This window comes from Sitodiplosis mosellana, unplaced genomic scaffold (assembly GCF_009176505.1).
Source record: "Sitodiplosis mosellana isolate CC-2019 unplaced genomic scaffold, AAFC_SMos_1.0 Smas_scaffold_11, whole genome shotgun sequence".
NCBI classification, from domain to species: domain Eukaryota; kingdom Metazoa; phylum Arthropoda; class Insecta; order Diptera; family Cecidomyiidae; genus Sitodiplosis; species Sitodiplosis mosellana.
This window is the reverse complement of record NW_022595253.1, coordinates 3834763-3854582: the sequence shown is the minus strand read 5'-3', so window position 1 is coordinate 3854582 and position 19820 is coordinate 3834763. Positions and strand designations below refer to the sequence as shown.

The 19820-nt window shown below is 36.0% G+C and overlaps 3 protein-coding genes across 18 annotated transcripts in view; 1 reads left to right on the top strand and 2 right to left on the bottom strand.

Moving 5' to 3' along the window:
- LOC129567533 (protein son of sevenless) overlaps positions 1–1056 on the top strand; it is a 17552-nt gene extending 16496 nt beyond the window's left edge. Inside the window, exons 8-11 of one of the 2 annotated variants that reach the window (XM_055444574.1) lie at positions 30–160; positions 231–347; positions 433–567; positions 637–1055. In XM_055444574.1, the coding sequence (XP_055300549.1) occupies positions 30–160; positions 231–347; positions 433–567; positions 637–945 (692 nt within the window). In that variant the 3' untranslated portion in view covers positions 946–1055. Of the gene's footprint in view, positions 1–29; positions 161–230; positions 348–432 lie in introns of both variants that reach the window. The other variant, XM_055444573.1, reaches the window with a different exon arrangement.
- Positions 1057–3002: 1946 nt separating this feature from the next.
- LOC129567529 (actin-related protein 2/3 complex subunit 1A-B) lies at positions 3003–5195 on the bottom strand. The gene is made up of 4 exons (XM_055444568.1): positions 4791–5195; positions 4183–4583; positions 3652–4041; positions 3003–3584 (listed from the first exon to the last, which is right to left on the bottom strand). Exons 1-4 carry the CDS (start codon positions 4861–4863, stop codon positions 3345–3347), a joined length of 1104 nt encoding a protein of 367 aa, XP_055300543.1. The 5' UTR covers positions 4864–5195; the 3' UTR covers positions 3003–3344.
- Positions 5196–5388: 193 nt separating this feature from the next.
- Positions 5389–18833, bottom strand: LOC129567527 (villin-like protein quail). 15 transcript variants are annotated; one of them, XM_055444559.1, is made up of 11 exons: positions 11099–11913; positions 10957–11037; positions 10754–10867; positions 8951–9043; positions 8647–8760; positions 8300–8505; positions 7590–8190; positions 7187–7513; positions 6326–7107; positions 6006–6168; positions 5389–5877 (listed from the first exon to the last, which is right to left on the bottom strand). In XM_055444559.1, the coding sequence occupies exons 3-11, from the start codon at positions 10784–10786 to the stop codon at positions 5575–5577; spliced, it is 2622 nt and encodes an 873-aa protein (XP_055300534.1). In that variant the 5' UTR covers positions 10787–10867; positions 10957–11037; positions 11099–11913; the 3' UTR covers positions 5389–5574. The 15 variants fall into 15 exon arrangements, with proteins under 15 accessions (XP_055300534.1, XP_055300536.1, XP_055300537.1 ...); XM_055444561.1 differs by having other exon boundaries at positions 11416–11913; XM_055444562.1 differs by having other exon boundaries at positions 11428–11913.
- Between the last annotated feature and the right edge of the window lie 987 nt (positions 18834–19820).

Genomic DNA, 19820 nt, shown 5'->3' with positions numbered 1-19820 from the left:
TTTAACGAATATTCTGCATATCGAGGAAGGTAATCGAGATGAGTTGCAAAACACAGAACTGATTAACTTTTCGAAGCGTCGAAAAGTTGCCGATATCATAGCGGAAATCCAACAATACCAGAACCAACCATATTGCCTGAATATCAACGCGAAAATTAAAGTGAGTATTTAGTGTTTAAGTAAATAAATTTATATGAATAAATATTCATGTTCTATGGAAGTGTTTGCAGAGCTTCCTTGAGAATCTGGATCCATTCAAAGGAATGAGCAATGCGGCTATATTGGACTTTGTATTCAAAGAAAGTGAACGACTGGAACCGAAATACGCAAAGCAGCCAATTAAATTCGTACGTAGTTCCAAAACAGTAGTATTTTAAGTGTGTTGCTATTTGGATTAGAGTTGAATATAAAAAAAATTATTCTGAATTTCAGCAAAAAAAGTGGCGTGATGTACCATTAAAATCACCTGGAATAAAACCAAAACAAGAGTCCAAATCAAAATCAGGAGGAGCGTTCCATTTTGGCAATGAAAATAAGGTATGTGGCAGAAGCAGTGCAAGCGTCAACGTAAGTGATAATGAACAATCACCAAAGATATACGACTCTTCAACGACTCTTCTACTCACTCCAAAACAGTGCAAGGAAGAGGATACAAAGTTCGAAGGACAAGAGCTGATTACACTGAAAATATCTCAAATGAGACAAGCATCCGATGCACCCACTTTATTTCCACGCAACGCATCACCAGCACCACCAATTCCGACAAGAGAATGGAAGCATTTTGCAATGGACGTCGAACAAAGTCTTTATCGACTCTCCCTTCAACTACCCAATACTAGCACAATCATGATGCGCAGAAATTTGACGCCAACACCAAGACATTCGGCGGATGATGTGGGTTCAACATCGTACAGTACAGGATCAGTTGAAAAACCAATTGAATAAACCTCCACACGTACATATACAATACAGTGCGCAAAAAATGTTTTCGGCCACCTCTTTTTTTGCAATAAATTTGATTTTGACAGAAAACTATGACGTGTAGCTCCAAAAATTCCAATTTCAATGAAAAATCAAGGAATTTTACGATAGAAACATGTGCAGTTAACAATTTTTTTTGAAGCATATGATTTTTAAATCAAAAAAATATGACGAAACAAGTATTCGGCCATCCATACAAAAAAATTGACTTTTCAGCGAAAAAACGATTATTTGAATAACTTTTCGAGCTCTGATTTAAACCAAAATTGCATGGCATATTCAGAACATATCAAGTTACAGTCTACAATTTCATTTGTTGAACTATTACAGCTGATGACTGTTTTCGACACCCTACCATCAACGTCGAGAAAAAAATAACGTTTTTCCATATAAAATTGTCAGTTTTTTTCTCGACGTTGATGGTAGGGTGTCGAAAACAGTCATCAGCTATAATAGCACAACAATAATACTTTTTTGCCCTTCTTTTAAAATCAAAAATCATATGCTTCAAAAAAAATTTGTTAACTGCACATGTTCCTATCGTAAAATTCCTTGATCTTTTCAATGAAATTGGAATTTTTGAGCTAAGCGTCATAGTTTTCTGACAAAATCAAATTTATTGCAAAAAAAGAGGTGGCCGAAAACTTTTTTTGCGCACTGTGTATGATCGTGACTTCGCATCAAGGTCTTATACAAAAATTTTACTTTTTTATATAAAAATCGTCTATTAATCTTTCGAAGACGGAATCTTTAAATTTTAGCCAAGTTCTTGATTTGAGCAATCAGATGAGTTAGTGAATTCATTGAAAGAATATAGTCACGATTGAAAAAAAAACTATTAATCATCATTAAAATTTATGAAATAAAGGATTATCCCCACCAAATATCACCAACACGAACTATTTTTAATCGTCGTAAAAAATGCATATCAAAATTCTTCTTTTCAGTTAATTCAAAATGCTTTATATGTGAATCTAGTATTTCATTGAGAATCACTCAAAATGAACTATAGATTTACAGGCATTAACATACTAATGTTATTAATTATTAAAATATTATTAACGGGGCGTTAATAACTCAAACATAACATATTATTAGATTAATAAGATTCTACCATATTTTAACATATTATCTTATTATTAATAAGATCACCATTTTATTAAAAAGTTAATAAGATTCATCTTATTATTAATAAGATTCATCTTATTATTAATAAGATAATCTTATTAAAATATTAATAAGAAAATCGGATTTTACTAACCAATTTTCAAAAAAAAATTGCGAAGAAAAGTTTCATACTAAAAACATATCAAATATCCTCAAACGACGAAATATTGAAGAAAAATGCATCTGACGATATTTGATATGTTTTTAGTATGAAACTTTTCTTCGCAATTTTTTTTGAAAATTGGTTAATAAAATCCGATTTTCTTATTAATATTTTAATAAGATTATCTTATTAATAATAAGATGGATCTTATTATCTTTTTAATAAAATGGTGATCTTATTAATAATAAGATAATATTTTAATAATATCGTAGAATCTTATTAATCTAATAATATTTATGTTATGTTTGAGTTATTAGAAATTTTCCGATATTTTGGTTATTAACATATTAATAACATATCGAAAATGTAAATCTATAAAATGAACAGCAAAGTTATCACATAAACCAACTCTGCAATGAGTAGATCATGATCAACTGGTGAGTGCACTTACGATCCCGTTGAGTGGAGAATTGATTAAAAAACGAAACAATTATAAAACGTATTCTCAAGTGTTCATAATTTGATGAGTGCTGGAAAAGAAATATCATCTCAAATTATTATTCTTACGGTGAAAATATCTTATTTTCAAATATTCATTTTGGTAACAAACATTCCTTTTATAGACAAGAGAGTTTTTCTTTTATTGGCAATGTTCGTCAAGATTTATCCCCAAGTAATACCCAAGTATTACACAATTTGGATAGTTTGTTGAACGATCTCGCTTACAAAGCTATACAAAGTATTGAATATATTGATGTGTCGGCAAAGGAACGGGCTGATTTTTATTCTTTTTATTTATAAATCATTTTCATTATGTCTTATAAATGAGCTAATTATAATAATTTTTTTTATCTAACAAATAATTTTTTTTTCAAAGCATTTCATACATATATGTGTGCTTAAACATGTTTGCTAACGCAATGAACTAAAGAGAAAAAATGTATGAAGAAGCAAAGGGTGAAAACAAAACGAATTATATTGGCAATAAAAAAAAAATAGATCAAATTTCAGAAGAAAAAAAAATTATGCAAATGAACAGAACAAATAAAATTGTTAACGAAAACGTAAACTAAAGCTTTTTTGCTTTGACGCTTTAATTTGCATTGAAATCGGACCATATCACGACTTGACCATCCAATCCAGAAGTGCTGATTTTGCGAACGCCCGACCGTTTATCACCTTCGTAGATTGCAATGCATGCGATTGCATTTTGATGAATCGAATTCAAATTGGCATCATCGTTTTCGGTACGCAAATTACGATCCAGCGACTGAAAGATTTTCATGGCCGATACACCGGTCGATTCCTTCTTTTGAGCCTGATCCAATTTACCCTTCAATTTTATCATTATTATTATTATTATTATTATTATTATTATTATTATTATCATTATTATTAACCTTCAACATAATCTTATTGTTTTGATCCACCGAATAGATGATTGGAATGCAACTGTGGCCTGCAACAACGACATCAGTCGGCGAAACCCAATGACAGTCCAAAAATGGTAAGAATTCCGTTTTTAACTTGACAACGGACGTTCCGTTTGCTGCATCACCAATGTTGATGGCACTATCATGTCCCACCCAGCAGATTTTGTTGCCATCACTGGAGAAACTGACACTGTGCACCCATCCACCGCCTTGGTTGCTATTCTTGAATTCGGCCATCAATTGGCCCAACGGCATTCTATTTCCCCATGGCGTCGGCGACGGTTGACTTTCGATATCTTTAATGTAGGCCGAAAAGACGCGTGCCTTGTAATCCGTTGAACCAGCCACAATCAGTACCTGCAAAGTGAAGACAAACAATCACCAAATCATATAAGAAGTGTCCATTATTCTTTCGAAGGGGGAAACTTCAAATTTTAGCTATGTCTTGGATTTTACTAGCCAGTTGAGTTAATGATTTCATTTAAAGTATATACTCACATTGTTTGGATGCCAGTCCAATGACGTTATTGTCGACCGGATCGGCTTTTTGATGTGCTTCGATACCCACCAGTCGTTCTCCGACTCGAAATAGCAAATCGAAATGAGTCGGGCGCCAGAGCCGACGGCAATTTTATTTTCTTGCGGTGACCATTTCACGCAAGTTGCACCACGATTTATACGTAATAGCACCAAAGTCGGTTTAAATTTTCCCTGCTCATTTTGCGTCCAAACGTAGGCGTTTCGATCAATACCGCACGTTACAATACGATTGGTGTTTGGTGCCCAATCGATTCCCATCACACGTAAATCATGTTGTCGCAGCACATCAAGCAATTTCCAATCAGATCCATCTCGCTTGTAAATATGCACCTCATTATTGTTTGGCGAAATGGCAATTTCTATAGAGTAAAAAAATATTTAGCAAAACGAATTGGTGATGAGTAATTTATACTTGTGCGCGAATGATAAACCGCGATTAGTCATTGCATCCGCATCAATCATGTTTTGGTTATGTTTTGCGTTTTGCTCTGCTTGAGCGGCAGCAACAACAACACCAATGCTGACTCAGCAATGAAACATAATTCGATTATTTTATCAACACTTACGGCTTCGATCCTTATTCCATGCATGGCATGTAATTGGACTGACATTTCCGTTGAAATTAAACTTTTCAATCATGTTTCCACGAGATTTTCAATCGAGAGAAAACAAATCGATGCGATTCCAAATGCCGTGCAAATTATTGATATGGATTTGTTTTTATGGTCAAGTAGCCAACACCCTACTTATATACTTTGGTAATTGGAACACAGCTTTCACAGTTGATTTTCGTGTTTGAATTTAAAAAAATCAAGCAATTGGTCGATTTCTCTTATATTCGCGGACTCTGGACCGTCAACACGAATGCTAAATTAACTATGGAAAAACGAATTGATTTAGGAAACAAAACAAAAGAGTTGTTACTGAGGTGTTGATTTGCGTGAAACTGAACTGTGGGAGATGACTGTGTAATGACAGTATGCGGCAGCATAGTTTCAATATTCACCGCCAGGCCGCATTGCAAGCGTCAGCAATAGGTTTAGACTTACCAACCGTTGAAAGGTTTTTACTCATTCGAAAATTGAACGTTTACCTAATTGTCGTTTGCTCTCAATTCAAATTTAATTCATTTTAATATTTGCACAATAAAAAACACATCTCCCATAGATTTGTACGCAAAACAATTAATTTAATTTGTATGCAATTTATAAAAAGTAAAAAGTATTGTTCAACGTTTAGCAAACATAAAAAAAAGTATATGCCATTTTTGTTAGCTTAAGCAATAAGTAAATATCGTTCAATTTTTTCTATCTTCTTCTTCTGCTTTGAATTGCAAATCTTATTGTCGAATTAAAACAACTTTTGAATTTTCTTTATCTCTTGTTTTTTCCAATTCGGTAGACCAGCGAATTCTGTGTAGTTCATGTGAAATATTGAAACGAAATCATCGTGCGTCAAGTGCAATTCCTTCATTTTTGGATCGATCGTATCAGGTAAACGACTCGCTTCACTTCGTAATAATTCCACCGGATACTTGGGGTAGCTGTCGAAATCATTGTTCGTGTATTTATTCAATTTTGTAACTGGCATCGTAATGTGGCCATTTGATAATGCTTCAATGTTCAATCGTTCCATTTCGTATGTTGGATGCGTCTGCGAAAAGAGGAAAAAGGGATGATGATAATATTGATATAAATATTTCTTGAGAATAAACGAAAATTATGACGTTTAAAAAAAAATTTCATTTTTTTTAAATTACAAATTAAACTCTTTTCTCTTACATCCCAAAACTTTGTATCCCATTGATCAAAGTATCCAATGAATGTGGATGGTTCTAAGCCTTGATAAATGACTGCGTGAGGCGTTGAAATATCACGAGGCACTGGATAATTTGCTAAATATTCATCGATAATTTGCCAGCATTTGGACTTTTCCGTTTTTGGACTGAAATGATGAAACATTTGAAACTTGCTTGAATCGTGTAAATATTTTCAACGTTGATTTAAATTGATTTAAATAATTTGGAGACAAAAATTTGTTCCTTCAATGTACTTCTGAAAAAGTAATAGTCAAAAATCGAATTTATCAAAACCCAACTAACCTAAGCGAACCGATCCAAACATAAACAAATAGGCGAGCGTCCAATAGATAAATGTCCTCCGACGACAGATCGCTCTGAGTGAACGAAACGAGTTGTTTGGTTTTAATCGTGCCAGTTGCTTCGATAGTGACCACATAGAGTTCGGCTTTCGATCGGTCAATGTAGAAATTCTTTTCAATTGCATTTTTTAAATCGGGATCGTTTCGAATGAGTTTGTTATTGTTTGCATTTTTCAATTTAACTCTCACAGAATCCGGGATGTATTTCCAAAATTCACTCGATTCATTGCCGCCAATAACCAAGCTATATTCACCAATCATGGATCCAATACTTTTGGCAACCTCACGATTATCACCCGTCGAGCTGGGTCCACACCAAATCCAATTATTCCCATCGGCCGTACGAATAATGAAACAATCATACGCCGTAAAATCGACAATTTTACTCGATACTTGGAATGCCTTTGAATTATGCGTTGCATTGCCCATTACCTTCAGCAGGTATGTGTTGGGGAAGATACAGCAACTGCCCTGCGGATCAAAATCGATGCACTTCCCTTTGAACACAACCAATTTCCCTTTGAAAACTTGCAAGAAATGCGGTGGCTCCATGTTTTCGTACACGCGCACCTGCATCACCTTATTGCGCAAGTGCTTGGCATATTCTTCGGCCAAATTTTCGCCTTGCAGTGCAATTTCAGCCGAGCATTGTTTGCCCGTCCACAGATAGAGAATGTTTTTTACATTCGATTCGGCTGGCGTTTTCCCATTGTTTTCAACCGACTATGCAAACAAAGACACGTGAAATGAAATGTAATTAATTGAATTCATTAAAAAAAACGAAATGAAAGAGGTGACTCACCGTCACGATGTAATGGATAAGATAACAATCGCCCGAAAACAATGCGATATTGTTGCGTTTCGGTATCTCAATGATGTCGCCTTTTGGTCCAACGCGATAGACAACTATTTCGCCGTGGCCATCATCAATCAATTGAGACTCGGCCGCCAAGTGTGGTTTGGTGCCTTGTCGCTGAATCAATGACAAAGCATCATACTTGCCCAACAGATTTGCTGGCCGATTGCCATTAATGTCGAAATCTTGCCACCACGGAAAGAACCGAACAAACTCGTACGGTTCATAGCCCTCAATCACTCGAACGACAGGTGTTGTAGCCGGGTATGATTTCTGAAATGAAGTTTAAATTTAAATTGGAGTGGACAAAATGATGTAAATTTAGTTTTAAGTGGACAAAACGTTTCACCTTAACGTATACCTTTTTAACAAAACCTCTTGCATTTCGCATTGCTTCTGATTTATCCTTGGTATCGGAGTACCTTCCAACCCAAATCCAGGCGCCATAATGCGGCCCACAGTCGATGATATAGGCACGACTGCTGCTCAAATCGCGCTGATGCAGAATCGACGATTTCACTTCTTCAATGCGATACTTGCCGTTGTGAAAGCCACACTTGTACAAACGAAATGTCGGCACCGGAATTGCTGGAAGTTCATCCGATGGATGCACGACACGTTGTGATAAGCATAAGTATTCGTTCCATGATTTCTTCTTGGTTTCGTTCATCGATTGTTCGTAGCCATCATCAACGACCACCATTTCAGGCATTTGCTTACATTGTGCACGCATTTTCGCCGCCAGTTTGAATGCATTCAAACGTTCGCTGTGGCTACTCGTCCGTCCGATCCACACGAATAGATATTTTGGCGTTTTCAAAATCATAACATAGTTGCTCTTGAAGTGTGACCAATTAATTGGCGATCGTTGGACACAGCGTGGACATTTTTTATCTTTTACTTGAAACAATTGCGCATTTGATTCGAATTGCGCGTGATGCGAGTACACACTACACAAGAATAGACGATGTGGTTATAGAGAGAAAATTGAAAGAAATGCAATAATTAGTCGACTTGAAACCATCGTCCAAATGAGTAACAAGTTGAATGTCGCCTTACATAATTCCATCTTTGAAATATGACATAAATCGTGCACTTTCATGCTCTTGCGTTTCACGATACTGGCACGCAATATTCTCCAAGTGGTTGTCAAGTTCAATGACTTTGTACGCAACATTGCCCGATTTGTCTGACGTCGTATTCGATCCCAACCAAAAATGAATAAAACCATACAAAATATTCGTATTCGGTCTGATTTCACGGCTCTGTAAATACACAACGCATATATGCACATAGATGTGTATCAATTATAGCATGGATTTTTGCCACCAATCTTCACATACCGTCATGCAGTAAGCAAAAAAAAACGAGTAATTAATGTGTGCAATGCAGTGAAAACGACTTACAATTGTGTATTGATTGACAATGTTGCCTTTGATCGTCGACGCATAAATTATATACGTGCAATCATCGTAAAATATTCCAAACTTTTCCTTGGGCAACAGTTCCACACGATTATTCTGTGTGATCGATCGGTTGTTTTGTTTTTGAGTGAAAAAAAAGTTTCAAAAATGTTTTGTTAATGTCCTTTGATCTAATTTTTTTTCTAATTTTTTGATGATGTTTACAAGATGATTTGAATTGCATCAAGCAAACAAGATCAACAGATGAGAGAGATGAGGAGAAAAACAACAAAATCCCATAAATTACCTCGACTTTCCATATATGAAAGCCAATGCTGTTTTTTCGAATCTTTCGGAATGCTGCATCGATCACGCCATCACTGACACTTTTAAGTCCATCCTGTGTGTACGAAATTATGCAAAAGAAAAATTATTCATTATGTTTTTTTTTTTTTCGTTAATTTGCTGCAAACAAAAAAAATGATGATGATGAAAGATTCAAAATGTTGTTTACGATTTTTTGGATGAAAAGAGAATCGGCAAATAGAAAATCAATTTGTTCAAATTGTTTTTGATATGCATTTTGATTGCACGCGATTTCAATTCGTTTTTTTTCGGTTCCAGACCATTTGCAAGTATAAACAAACAATTGAATTTAATCGAAAGTATATCGAGAGATGTGTGTTGTGCGAGAATTTGATCAACGGAAATCGGGTAATTAAACCCTTTGGTAAATTGCGCAGCAACCACAATGTTATTTAAAAGATCATGTTTGGGTCAAATTGCACAAGCCACAATATGTAAATGGAGCTCGAAGTTTTCTCTCGCTTCATTTTTTTCGTATCTCCAGCCATTCAATACGATCCTAATGTATCAAATGTCCCACTTTTGTTTCTATCCCTTAGAAACCCGATCAAACTGTGCAAAAATTGTCATTTTACAAGATTTTTTTTCTCGATTTTCTCTTTTTTCTGGTAACGTTCACCTCTCCATTTGACTCGAACTCAATGCGTGTACCGTTTCAATAATAATACCAAAATCAGATTGTGGACGAAATACTATTTCACTTGCGGCTACATATCGTTTGATCGAACATTCAATTCCAAAATAAATTGCCCGTTGAAATGTGAAACGAAACCATTGAGTTTCGACAAACCGATCGATTGAGATCAATTGGTTGCTCTCGTTTGGGGCGGAAAGTGGCCAAATATCGCGACGTTCTTGTCGAATGCAAAGAAACACAAACGAGAAATTGTTTGAAAGCAGAGCATTGAAGTGGCTGGCTATGTAGCGCTACTGGTGATCAGATCTGTTTGTTGAGTGCATATTCGCTGTGACGCGCGGTCTTTCACTTTACGATTCTCACACAGTGTTTTTCTCTTGTATTCACACAGAAACAGAAAGATAAGATTATAAAACACACGAGACACGAACGACAGCTATGTGTGTGTATGAGCGCGTCGCTTACGATGTGCCTCGTGTGTTGCATATGCTTCTCTTTCTGTTTCCGTGTGAATGCAAGAGACAAACACTGTGTGGGAATCATTAAATGAATGAACGCAAACAACAGATCTGTTCATCAGCAGCGCTACATAGCCAGCCGCTTCAATGCTCTGTTTGAAAACATATGCCAATGGATTTCCCTCTTAAACGGTGACTTTGGATATATGCGCCTTTTCTACGGATCGATTTAACTTTATTGAGCTTTCATTTCGTGAGTTTGGCATTGTTTTTTTTCTTCTGTTTTGTTGCAATCAATTTCACGGAACAATGACGATCATCACCATTGATGTGCAATTGTCTTGTTTTGCATGTCACAAATAATATCGTTTCACAGTTGTTTGGTCGTCGAAATTGGTTCGTCGTTCTGCACATTGGCGCAAACTCACATTCTCTCCGGGCATCAATCTTTCACGGAAATCTCATGTCTTCGTCTTGCGGATAATGAACAATCGTAAAAACCGAAATCAAAATACTGTTGGCGACTCTCGAGCGAACGAATGACTTTGGGAAGTATAGTCTCGTCAAATAAGATACTTATGTCAGATTCCATTGACAAAACCCAAGATTGAGGAGGTGAGTGCAAAAGAAGGAAGTTTGTCGTAATTACATAGTCTTTTGTGTTGAGTTCCAGCACTTGCATTTCGTCGAAATTTTTCCGTAATCCAAAAAATGTGACGAACTTCTTATACGCAATGGCAGTTGGCTGGCCGCAATTTCTCCGCTTTTTTTTCAAGAAAAAAATGGAAAATGCTATCAACTCTCGTGTGTACAAAAAAAAGAATAGTTTCACTTTCTGTTGACACCACATACACACTAAGTCTAGAAATCACTTTAAAACTGGTCGAGACTACTCAGATTACCACACAGCTTTGTATGACTCGATTGAACGTACTGAAATGAAGAATCATTTATTAGAAAACCGATCACGGTATACACACACACACACACACACCGCACAAGATGGATTTTTCCAGTTTTTCTAGTCGAATGAACGAGCGCGCGCACATACAAATTTTACGATTCGCAGTCTAATTTGTTTAAATAATTTATCGAAAGAAAGATAGAAGAAGAAAAAACTCGTACAAAAACATGCGAATACAACACAAAGTTACACTCTAATCTCAGTAAATCACAACAACTGATTATCAATGAGAATAGCGAGCGGGAGAAGCAACCGAAAGAAATAAACAAATGCGAAGCGAACACAGGCGAAGAATGTTTTTGACACGAAAAACTTGTTCGATATTGTGCGTGTAGAAACATACATACAACGAAACACACCGAAAAAAACCGAAGATCTTTTTGAACACACCGAAAAACAAGTGCAGAAAATTGAATGGACAAGTATGGAAAATTGCAGTGTGTTTTGCGGATCGCGCGCAACAGTGAATTAATTGTATGTGTTTAATGCAGAAGCGTCGATGATGAACTGATGCCACTCAATGGCAATGGGCAAAACGAATGCCGCAATTTAATATAATCTTGTGGTTGGAGTGTTTTGTAAGCGCGGTGAGTAGAGTGAGTGAACGGACGAGCGAGTGAGCGAGTGAACGCTTGGGATGGTATGAGAATAAGGCGAATATTGAAGCCAGTATGAGAGAAAGAGCAGAGGAAAAGACAAAGACGCCGAATCAAAGAAAAGAGAAAATAATTTGCCTCATTACAATCCGAAGAACATTGAACAAAACATAGACACGAATATTTTTTGATTCGTCGTTCCACTCTAACCATGCTCACATCGGACATGAAATTTTACAATAAAAATAATACACACACACATTCGATGCAAAAACACACAAAAAGCATTCACGAAAAAAAGACTCACAAATCGCTCACAGCGACAGAATTAACTTTTTTCTTCTGTTTTGCACTAATTCAACCATTTTTTGCTGTCATTGTTGTTGTTCGCGTCATTCTTTGTACCCATTTGTCTCGCAATTTTGCTATTCGCCATTTTTTTGGATAGTAGTTCATTATTTGGATTCGAGTGGAGGAAAAAAAACGGTGGAAAATCAGCCAAAAGAACGTAACACAATGAGTAAATCAACTAATAATACAAATAGAAAAAAATGCGAGGAACGTGATCGCCATACGTTAAACAGCTGATATACACTGTGAGAGATTTTCACTTTATTGTGATGACACTGATCTTTCTCTCAATCTCTCATTCTCCGGGGAGAAAAACACATTAGAAAATTACAAACATGACAACGACAACGACAACAGCAAAAAACTAAGGCAGTAATAACATAATACATAATAAACGTGAATGTGACGGAGTTGCGGTTTGCTTGGCTCGGCTCCAGATCAAATTGGATTCAATGCAATTCAGGCGATAAAGAACCGAAAATGACTCATTTACCACAAATCTCGGTTCGGTATATACAGCAGCAGCAGCAACAGCAGCAGCAGCAGCCATAAACAAACTCAAAAATGGAACAATTTTCTCAGTATGTCATTTGAACCCGTGCGCATAAAAACGACTTATAAAAACGTCGCCCAACAAAGCGAAACACCTATTTGTTACTCGTTCGATTCGGAACAAATCGTACACTGGTATGTTACGCCGACAAATCTATGTTACGTTTTGATCGGCGATTTTTTTTGTAATTCGTTTTTATGCTCACGGGTTCATTTCTCAACGTGATTCGTGCTTGTTTTTTTCCCTCTCTATCTTCTTTCTTCGTCTGTTATTGTAGTATCATTGTAATTTGTTCATTATATTTTGACGTTCATTGTTCTGAACGTGTAATGTTAACGGTGGTATTTCACCACTAATCCAGTGGTTTGTTAATGTTCGATTCAAACGTCTCTTTCACTATGTATAAACAAAACAAAGCGTCGTCGAAATGTGTGGAAATTTCGAGCGTTGATGGTGCGGCTACTGAGAAACCAAAGCAATTTGATGAAATTTGGAATGGTGAATTGACCCTTTTTGTGACCAGAACCCGAATTTCCAAGACGATTAGACGAAACCGTCGAACAAGGCCCGATGAGAATCGCAGCATGATAGTAATTCCATGTTTTTTCATTGCCTAGATTGGGCCAAGAATCTCGATGTAACATTTTTTCTTCACAACGCAATTCATTCCGCGCATCAAATTGAACAAGAGATTGGTTTTCGCATGGAATTCAGATTAAAAGCAAAGCGAAACCGTTAATCAAATGCCAAGTTTTCCGTGTAAAAGGTCTTGATTGTCTGTAGATGTTGGAAAATTGATTCAAGCACAATCTCACCCGGAGCCGATAATCACTGATACTCGAGGTAAAATTGGAAAGAACGCTGGAGATGTTGGCACGTGCGAAACAAACGTGCTCATTCAATCGATTACATAGTTGTATAGACAATTATGTTAGTGGCCAGTTTCTATGGAACGCATTTTTTTCGTCGAAAAAAACCAGCAGCAACAATACAAGAAAGTGTTCTCGTGCCGTCTTTTGGCCTCACGTTTCAATTATGAATCGCGGCGAAAGAATAAATATGGTCATTAAAAACCACAACTCATTCGATTGAGTCTGAACGAATAAAAATGCGTACCAACAGCGAATAGAATTCATAAAACGTTTGGCAACATGCTTTTAAACTAGAATGAATGAGCAGAAGAAGAAGAAGAAGAAGCAAGAAAAAAATGATGAGAAAGATGTGGATAGAAATGGAAGATTTGCCATCATTAACATAATAATTGTATAAATACAACATGCAATTGAAATTGGTCGATGCGCGAGCGCGCGTGTTCATATGACGCGCATTGCTTTTTGGTTCGGTTTGGTTCATTTCAGCACTCGACTGAAACGCTAAGCGTTGCACAAAATAGAAAAGTGATGCGCGCACCGGCACTGAACTGCAAGTGCAACGCATGAAGCATTTTGTTCAAGCTCATTTCCAATTCATCACTGCCCCAATATTTACATTGAATCAATTGCGTGTTTCAATCAAAACGCAGAAAAGTTTGTAACCACCTGAATATGGTGGTTTAGTTGAAGATGAAGATCGGCAGACAGCACGCATCAAAATGTGTACATACGCTCACGAAATTCGTTTGATCAATGCAAACCAACGAAAACCATAAATAGCATCCATCCTACTCTAGTCACACACTTTCGAAGCATCGCGTAGAAACATTGCACGCATATTAATTGACGCCTGAAGGCGGCAACATCAACGGGTACATTGCAGTACAAGAAAAAATTCGTTTTAATTGAAAGTTAATTAGATGTAAATTAATGATTCGTCTGCAAAATTTTTTTTTTGTTCCGATACCAAATTTTTTTCTTTACTTAACTAATATATCATCCATCCCATTCAGGTGTGATTGGCTTTCATATTTAGAGACGTTATTTTTATTTGATCAGTAAATCGTTTCGTTTCGATTCATCGAATTGTATTGGAGTCTTTAAACGGACAATTGTACAGTAATGACTTTTACAGTACGTGGCTTTTTTTCTTGGTTTCAGCCATCTTTAACCAGTTAAAATTAATAACTGTTTTTGAACGCAGTCATTCCAATCGTCTTATCCAAAGCACTTGAACCGTCAACTTTCTTTTTCAATGTATCGAGATACAGCGTGTGTAATGAAAGACCTTTCAGTGGAGCAATCACCACGACGACGCACTTGATTTCATAGCACTTTCTTGGCAGTTCGACGCACGCTAAACGAATCATCGTTTTCTTGACCGGTGGAAATTATGGATTTCTAATAGGCCAACGTGCGGCTTGATAGTTTTCATTGAAAATAGAGTTTTTCTATGTATGTACTTTCTGAAGTACTGTAGCACGTCATAATGTTTCTATTCAACGGTATTCAATGAACACCTTGCGAATTCAGCACATTTTTGAGATTTTGGAAAATATGTGGTACTAATGTCGTGCATACCATTCCGCTGTTCAGCTTTCATCTACGAATTATTTCCATTTTAAACGAAAACTGAAGAAGATTCCAAATGGATTTTGGAACGAACAAAAGCTGAAAAAGCTACAATGGAAAAATAGGAGTTATTTACGGAAAAGCCAATAATCTTTCTCTTCGTCTCGCTGAGCGCAGCCATTCAAAGTATGTGCGCATTTTCACAGCCAAATAGACAATAGAGTAATTAAAACATCAACACCCAAACCGAACGCAGAGCACTAAAAATCAACAACGCTCCTCATCATTTCAATCTACGACAATAAATGAAATCTACATAAAATATTTTGATAAATGATCACGAGTTTTTCTCTTCTTCACTTCGATTCGGACGAATCGGCCAATTTGTGCATGCAATCACGAAATATTTCAAAGAAATTTGATTTAATTAATTCATTCATTCATTCATACTCACACATATGCAAGTGTTGTTTAGAAGCATCGCAGTTCGGTGCGGTATTAAAGAGTGTGGCTCTTAATTCAAATGAGCACATAAGCAACAAAAAATATGAAGGAAACGACGGTTGGCGTTGAATATTACTTTTTTATCATCATCAGAGGTTTCACTCTCCACAAAAAAAACCACTTCACACAAAGGTCTATTTAACTCAATCAAAACCTCTTGAGCATTTTCAATCCAAGCATTTGCAATTCAATCGTAAGCGAACTATTTCTTCTTTGTTTTTTTCGCTTCTTCTTCTCTTCATTTCTATATACGCTCAAGAAAATATTCTGTTTTATAATAATTTTATCAATGCTTTTAATATGATGATTGAATGCATAAATTCGATGCGCACCGATGCGTTCTAGCTGGGCTGTCAAGTGTATTTGTCTGAGAATAACCAAACATAAAACTGAGCAAGTGAATCGCGAATGATAAAATACAATAATAAAAAAAGAAGAATAAGCATTATCAAGTGTCAAATTCATTCGTAAAAGAAATTCACCGTCCGAATTCGGACCAAACGAAATGATAGAAAATTGTGGAGCACGGGATGAAATATTTCTAATATTTGCGCATGAAATATTTCGCTGATTCTTCTCCGTTGTCGAGAAGAGGCAACAAGAAAATACAATTAGATATTCATTATTTAAAAATGCTGCACGCATTCGCTAGCCGTACATGATTCTCATTAAGCGTATATGTAAGTTATGTTTCTGCATTTTCGAATCGAATTTCATTGCACAGTTATTGTTTGATACGATGTGTTTTCTTCTTCTTCTGCTTCTTCTCCGCCACCGCTTTGTACTCGTTTTGCTAGTATTCATTCTCTTTTGGCAAGAGAAGCGTCGAAGAAAAAAATAAAATGAATAAAAATCCGATGCATCCATTTATAAGATCTGCGATATTTCACGATGCAGCAGCAGCAGCAGCAGTCAAAAAAGGGAGTGTAAATGTGCGACGAAGCAACACGAAAGTTTTTTAATTATTATTCATGGATCAATTTCACCTACAAACATATTTGCTATTTACGGCTCTTTTTTTCTTCGTTATCAATAAACGATTTTCAATCTTTGCTTCTGTTTTTTGTATCTATCTCAGCTCGTCGCTGAATTCAATCAATTGATCAAAAAAATTTATCGAAAAAAAAAACTATTTCGAACGATACATTCTCTTATTTTCCAAATTGTCTTTTCGAAAATCGCGCCGAGAAAGTAGTATCAACTAATGAATTGATAAACAAAATACTTTTTTTCACACTTTTAATTGCAGTAATAAAAAATAATTGGCCGCAATCATAGAAGCAATTGTTTTTGTATCTGTTGCCAAATTCAATGAAGTTGTCTTCCCAAATTCGACAAAATTACTTTATTAATATTTAATCGTTAAATCTATGATTGCCGGTGTCAGCAAAGCCACACTAAATTCGACGAAAACTTCAGACATTCAATAGAAGACGGAAAAAAGATCGCATAATTATAATCGCCATTTATTATTTGGATTGCGTCGAGAAAAATGCAGATTTGGTGGAAATTATGCAAAAAAAGAAAGTAAGAGTACTTCTCACGAATGCAATTTGTACCGAAAACCGCGTAACAAATAAATGGCTCGAATTGCGAGATATTTTCTGGTGTCAAATTCCGTGAAAAGCACGAAGAAAACCGAGATCTCAGTGGGGCAGTAAAAAAAATGAAATAAACAAAGAAATTGAATTGTGTGTTGAATGAAGTGAGATTCACATGGATCTTTGTATTTATTTTTTCATTCACAGCAATAGCACTTAAAATTCACACGAAAAATTGCACGATATGCAAATGGTTTTACGCTATCTTTCAATTTTGCATTGATTTATCTAATTTGCACTTGGGAATTGTTGAAATATTGTTCGCATTTCAATTCCGCAATCATAATCTACTCGAATTCACAATGTGTGGGTGCTGTTTGACTGATAAAACCATCATATTTTTTCTCGCTTGCTTGAAGTTTGTTTACATTATTGTTGTGAGTTCAAAACAATTTCACCAATTTAATTATAGATGAAACAAGTGTGGAAAACATATGCGTCGAACAGAAATTACTTTGCAGTGACAAACAAAAAAACAACAGCACAATTTCGGTCGACACACAAAAGCAATCTCCATGGTAAAACGGAACGAACGCACATAAGCATAACTGGATGACGAGTTTAACTTCCATCGAGAAATGTGAATGATGATTTCATTCATGAACAATAACCGACTGGAACAACGAATAAATTAAAGCTTAAGATAGAAATATATAAAAGAGCAGCCAATGAAACCATTCGGTTGGCACAGACAAAACGTCATTCATTCGGATGTTTATATCACTGTAATTCTACGCATACACACAAAGCACTATATTTTATAGCACTTGTGCATTTTGAATCCGTTGATTTGAAATGTGAGAAAAATAAAACGAATTTCATGAGGTAAGTGCCATGAAGCTATTACCGCTTCTTTTGCAGAAATGTACAGACCTTGGCGGAGGAATGGTCTTACCTTTGTGATTTTCATTGGTTTCTTTCACTTTGATGTTTTATACCATTTAATAAAGGTATCACCAAATTTAGCACTTCCTTTCATTCATTTATCATGTTTAATTCTAAAATTCTTGATATTTTCTCTTATTTTGAGACATAAAGAATAAAATAATTTACCATGATTTTGACTTTGGCTGAAATTCCCCGTGCAATCCGAAATTATAAAAAATATTGATTGAATAAACACTTTTAGTCCGAAAATAAATTCACTGCCAAAAAATTGAAAACCGGAAAAAACTGCCGAAAATTGTTCAAGAACACTCAAACACAAATAGTCAGAAAATGATCAAAAACTATCAACTTGTCGTCAACTGTGATTGTCCGCCCGTTCCAAAAAAAAATACCGTTTTCATTGATTCCGCAAAATCGTGTCAGTTTTCACTGAAACTCGGTTATGATTGCATTTACTTTTTCTTCTATTTTCTATATTTCCAATCTGCTTATCTAGATGTGATGGTGATGAGTATAAAATTTGATTTTGTGATAGATGTGATTTTGACGTTGATTTATATCGAAACTCGGTATCTACGCACATCAAATCACACACTGCACCTGCCTGCACCGCACTGTGAAACTTATGATTGAAACACTGGCTGCAGCGAAATGGAAATGTGGTAAAAATCACTCATAAAACTGAAACAAATAATATCACTGGAGCGACTAACAGGTGCTCAACTGAATTATTGCTTCTGCGCACAGTCGAGATGCTCAAGCGCTCGTGATATATTGGTATTGTCTGTAGCAATTGTCTGTCGATGGTGATGAACTCAAAGTGTTATGCGCGTCTGTTTTTTTTAACTAAAACAAAAAAATCAGCTATACTGTGCATACATCTCAGTCTAGCATACGTAGATTACATATATATATGTGCGCCAGAATCGCAATCGAGCCAAACTGTGCTGAAAAGAGAGAATCGGCCGTCATCATCATCTATTGTGCCTCTATTTGTGCACAATTGTGCCTCCATTGTTTTGCCTTTTGTCTGATTCGCGCTTGCGCGCACTCGCACACACACCCGCATTATAGCCCGAATCCCAACCATAAATTAACCATATATTTTTTTCTTTCCAAACTATAACACAGCTAATTATAGGCATATCGGCAAAATTTCAACCAATACAGCCACGGTACATCACTGTACCGCCGCGCACTCAAAATGCGTACAACACCATTTCTCATTGAGATAGTTGGGTGCGGGCGAGCAATCGAACATACGAATCAGCACTCACATTCACTCGATTCCAAATGCATGTAATGTAAAACAGTACACAGCATACGAATTACATTCTATAAGCAATTGTTATGTGTGTCTATTATGCGGTCGCCTCCATTGCTGCTGCCGTCACACCGTTACAAAACCCTTCGCAAATGAAATCACTCAACTAGAAATCCTTATGAATTTTCATATACGTACACACAATAACCATAAAAACGTGTTGCTGTTGTTTATTAGCGGACATCGGCACACTGCATTCACCACAACTCTGAATCTGATCAGCGCGCTATGGACAATAACAGCAGCAGCAGCAACAGCAAATATCGCCTCGTTTGCGTTTTATTCGATCACGATTACGATTATACATCATTTGCTCTGATTTTTTCTATTCTTTTCACTCTGGTTTTATCTGTGTTGGTTTTTTTTATCAAACTCTGTTGCATTTTACCATTTAATTCGATCCAAAGATGAGCATAGAAAAAAAGAATTACGACCACGGCGCACTGATCGAGTTATAAAAGTACCATAATTTGGTATTGTTTATGCCAACA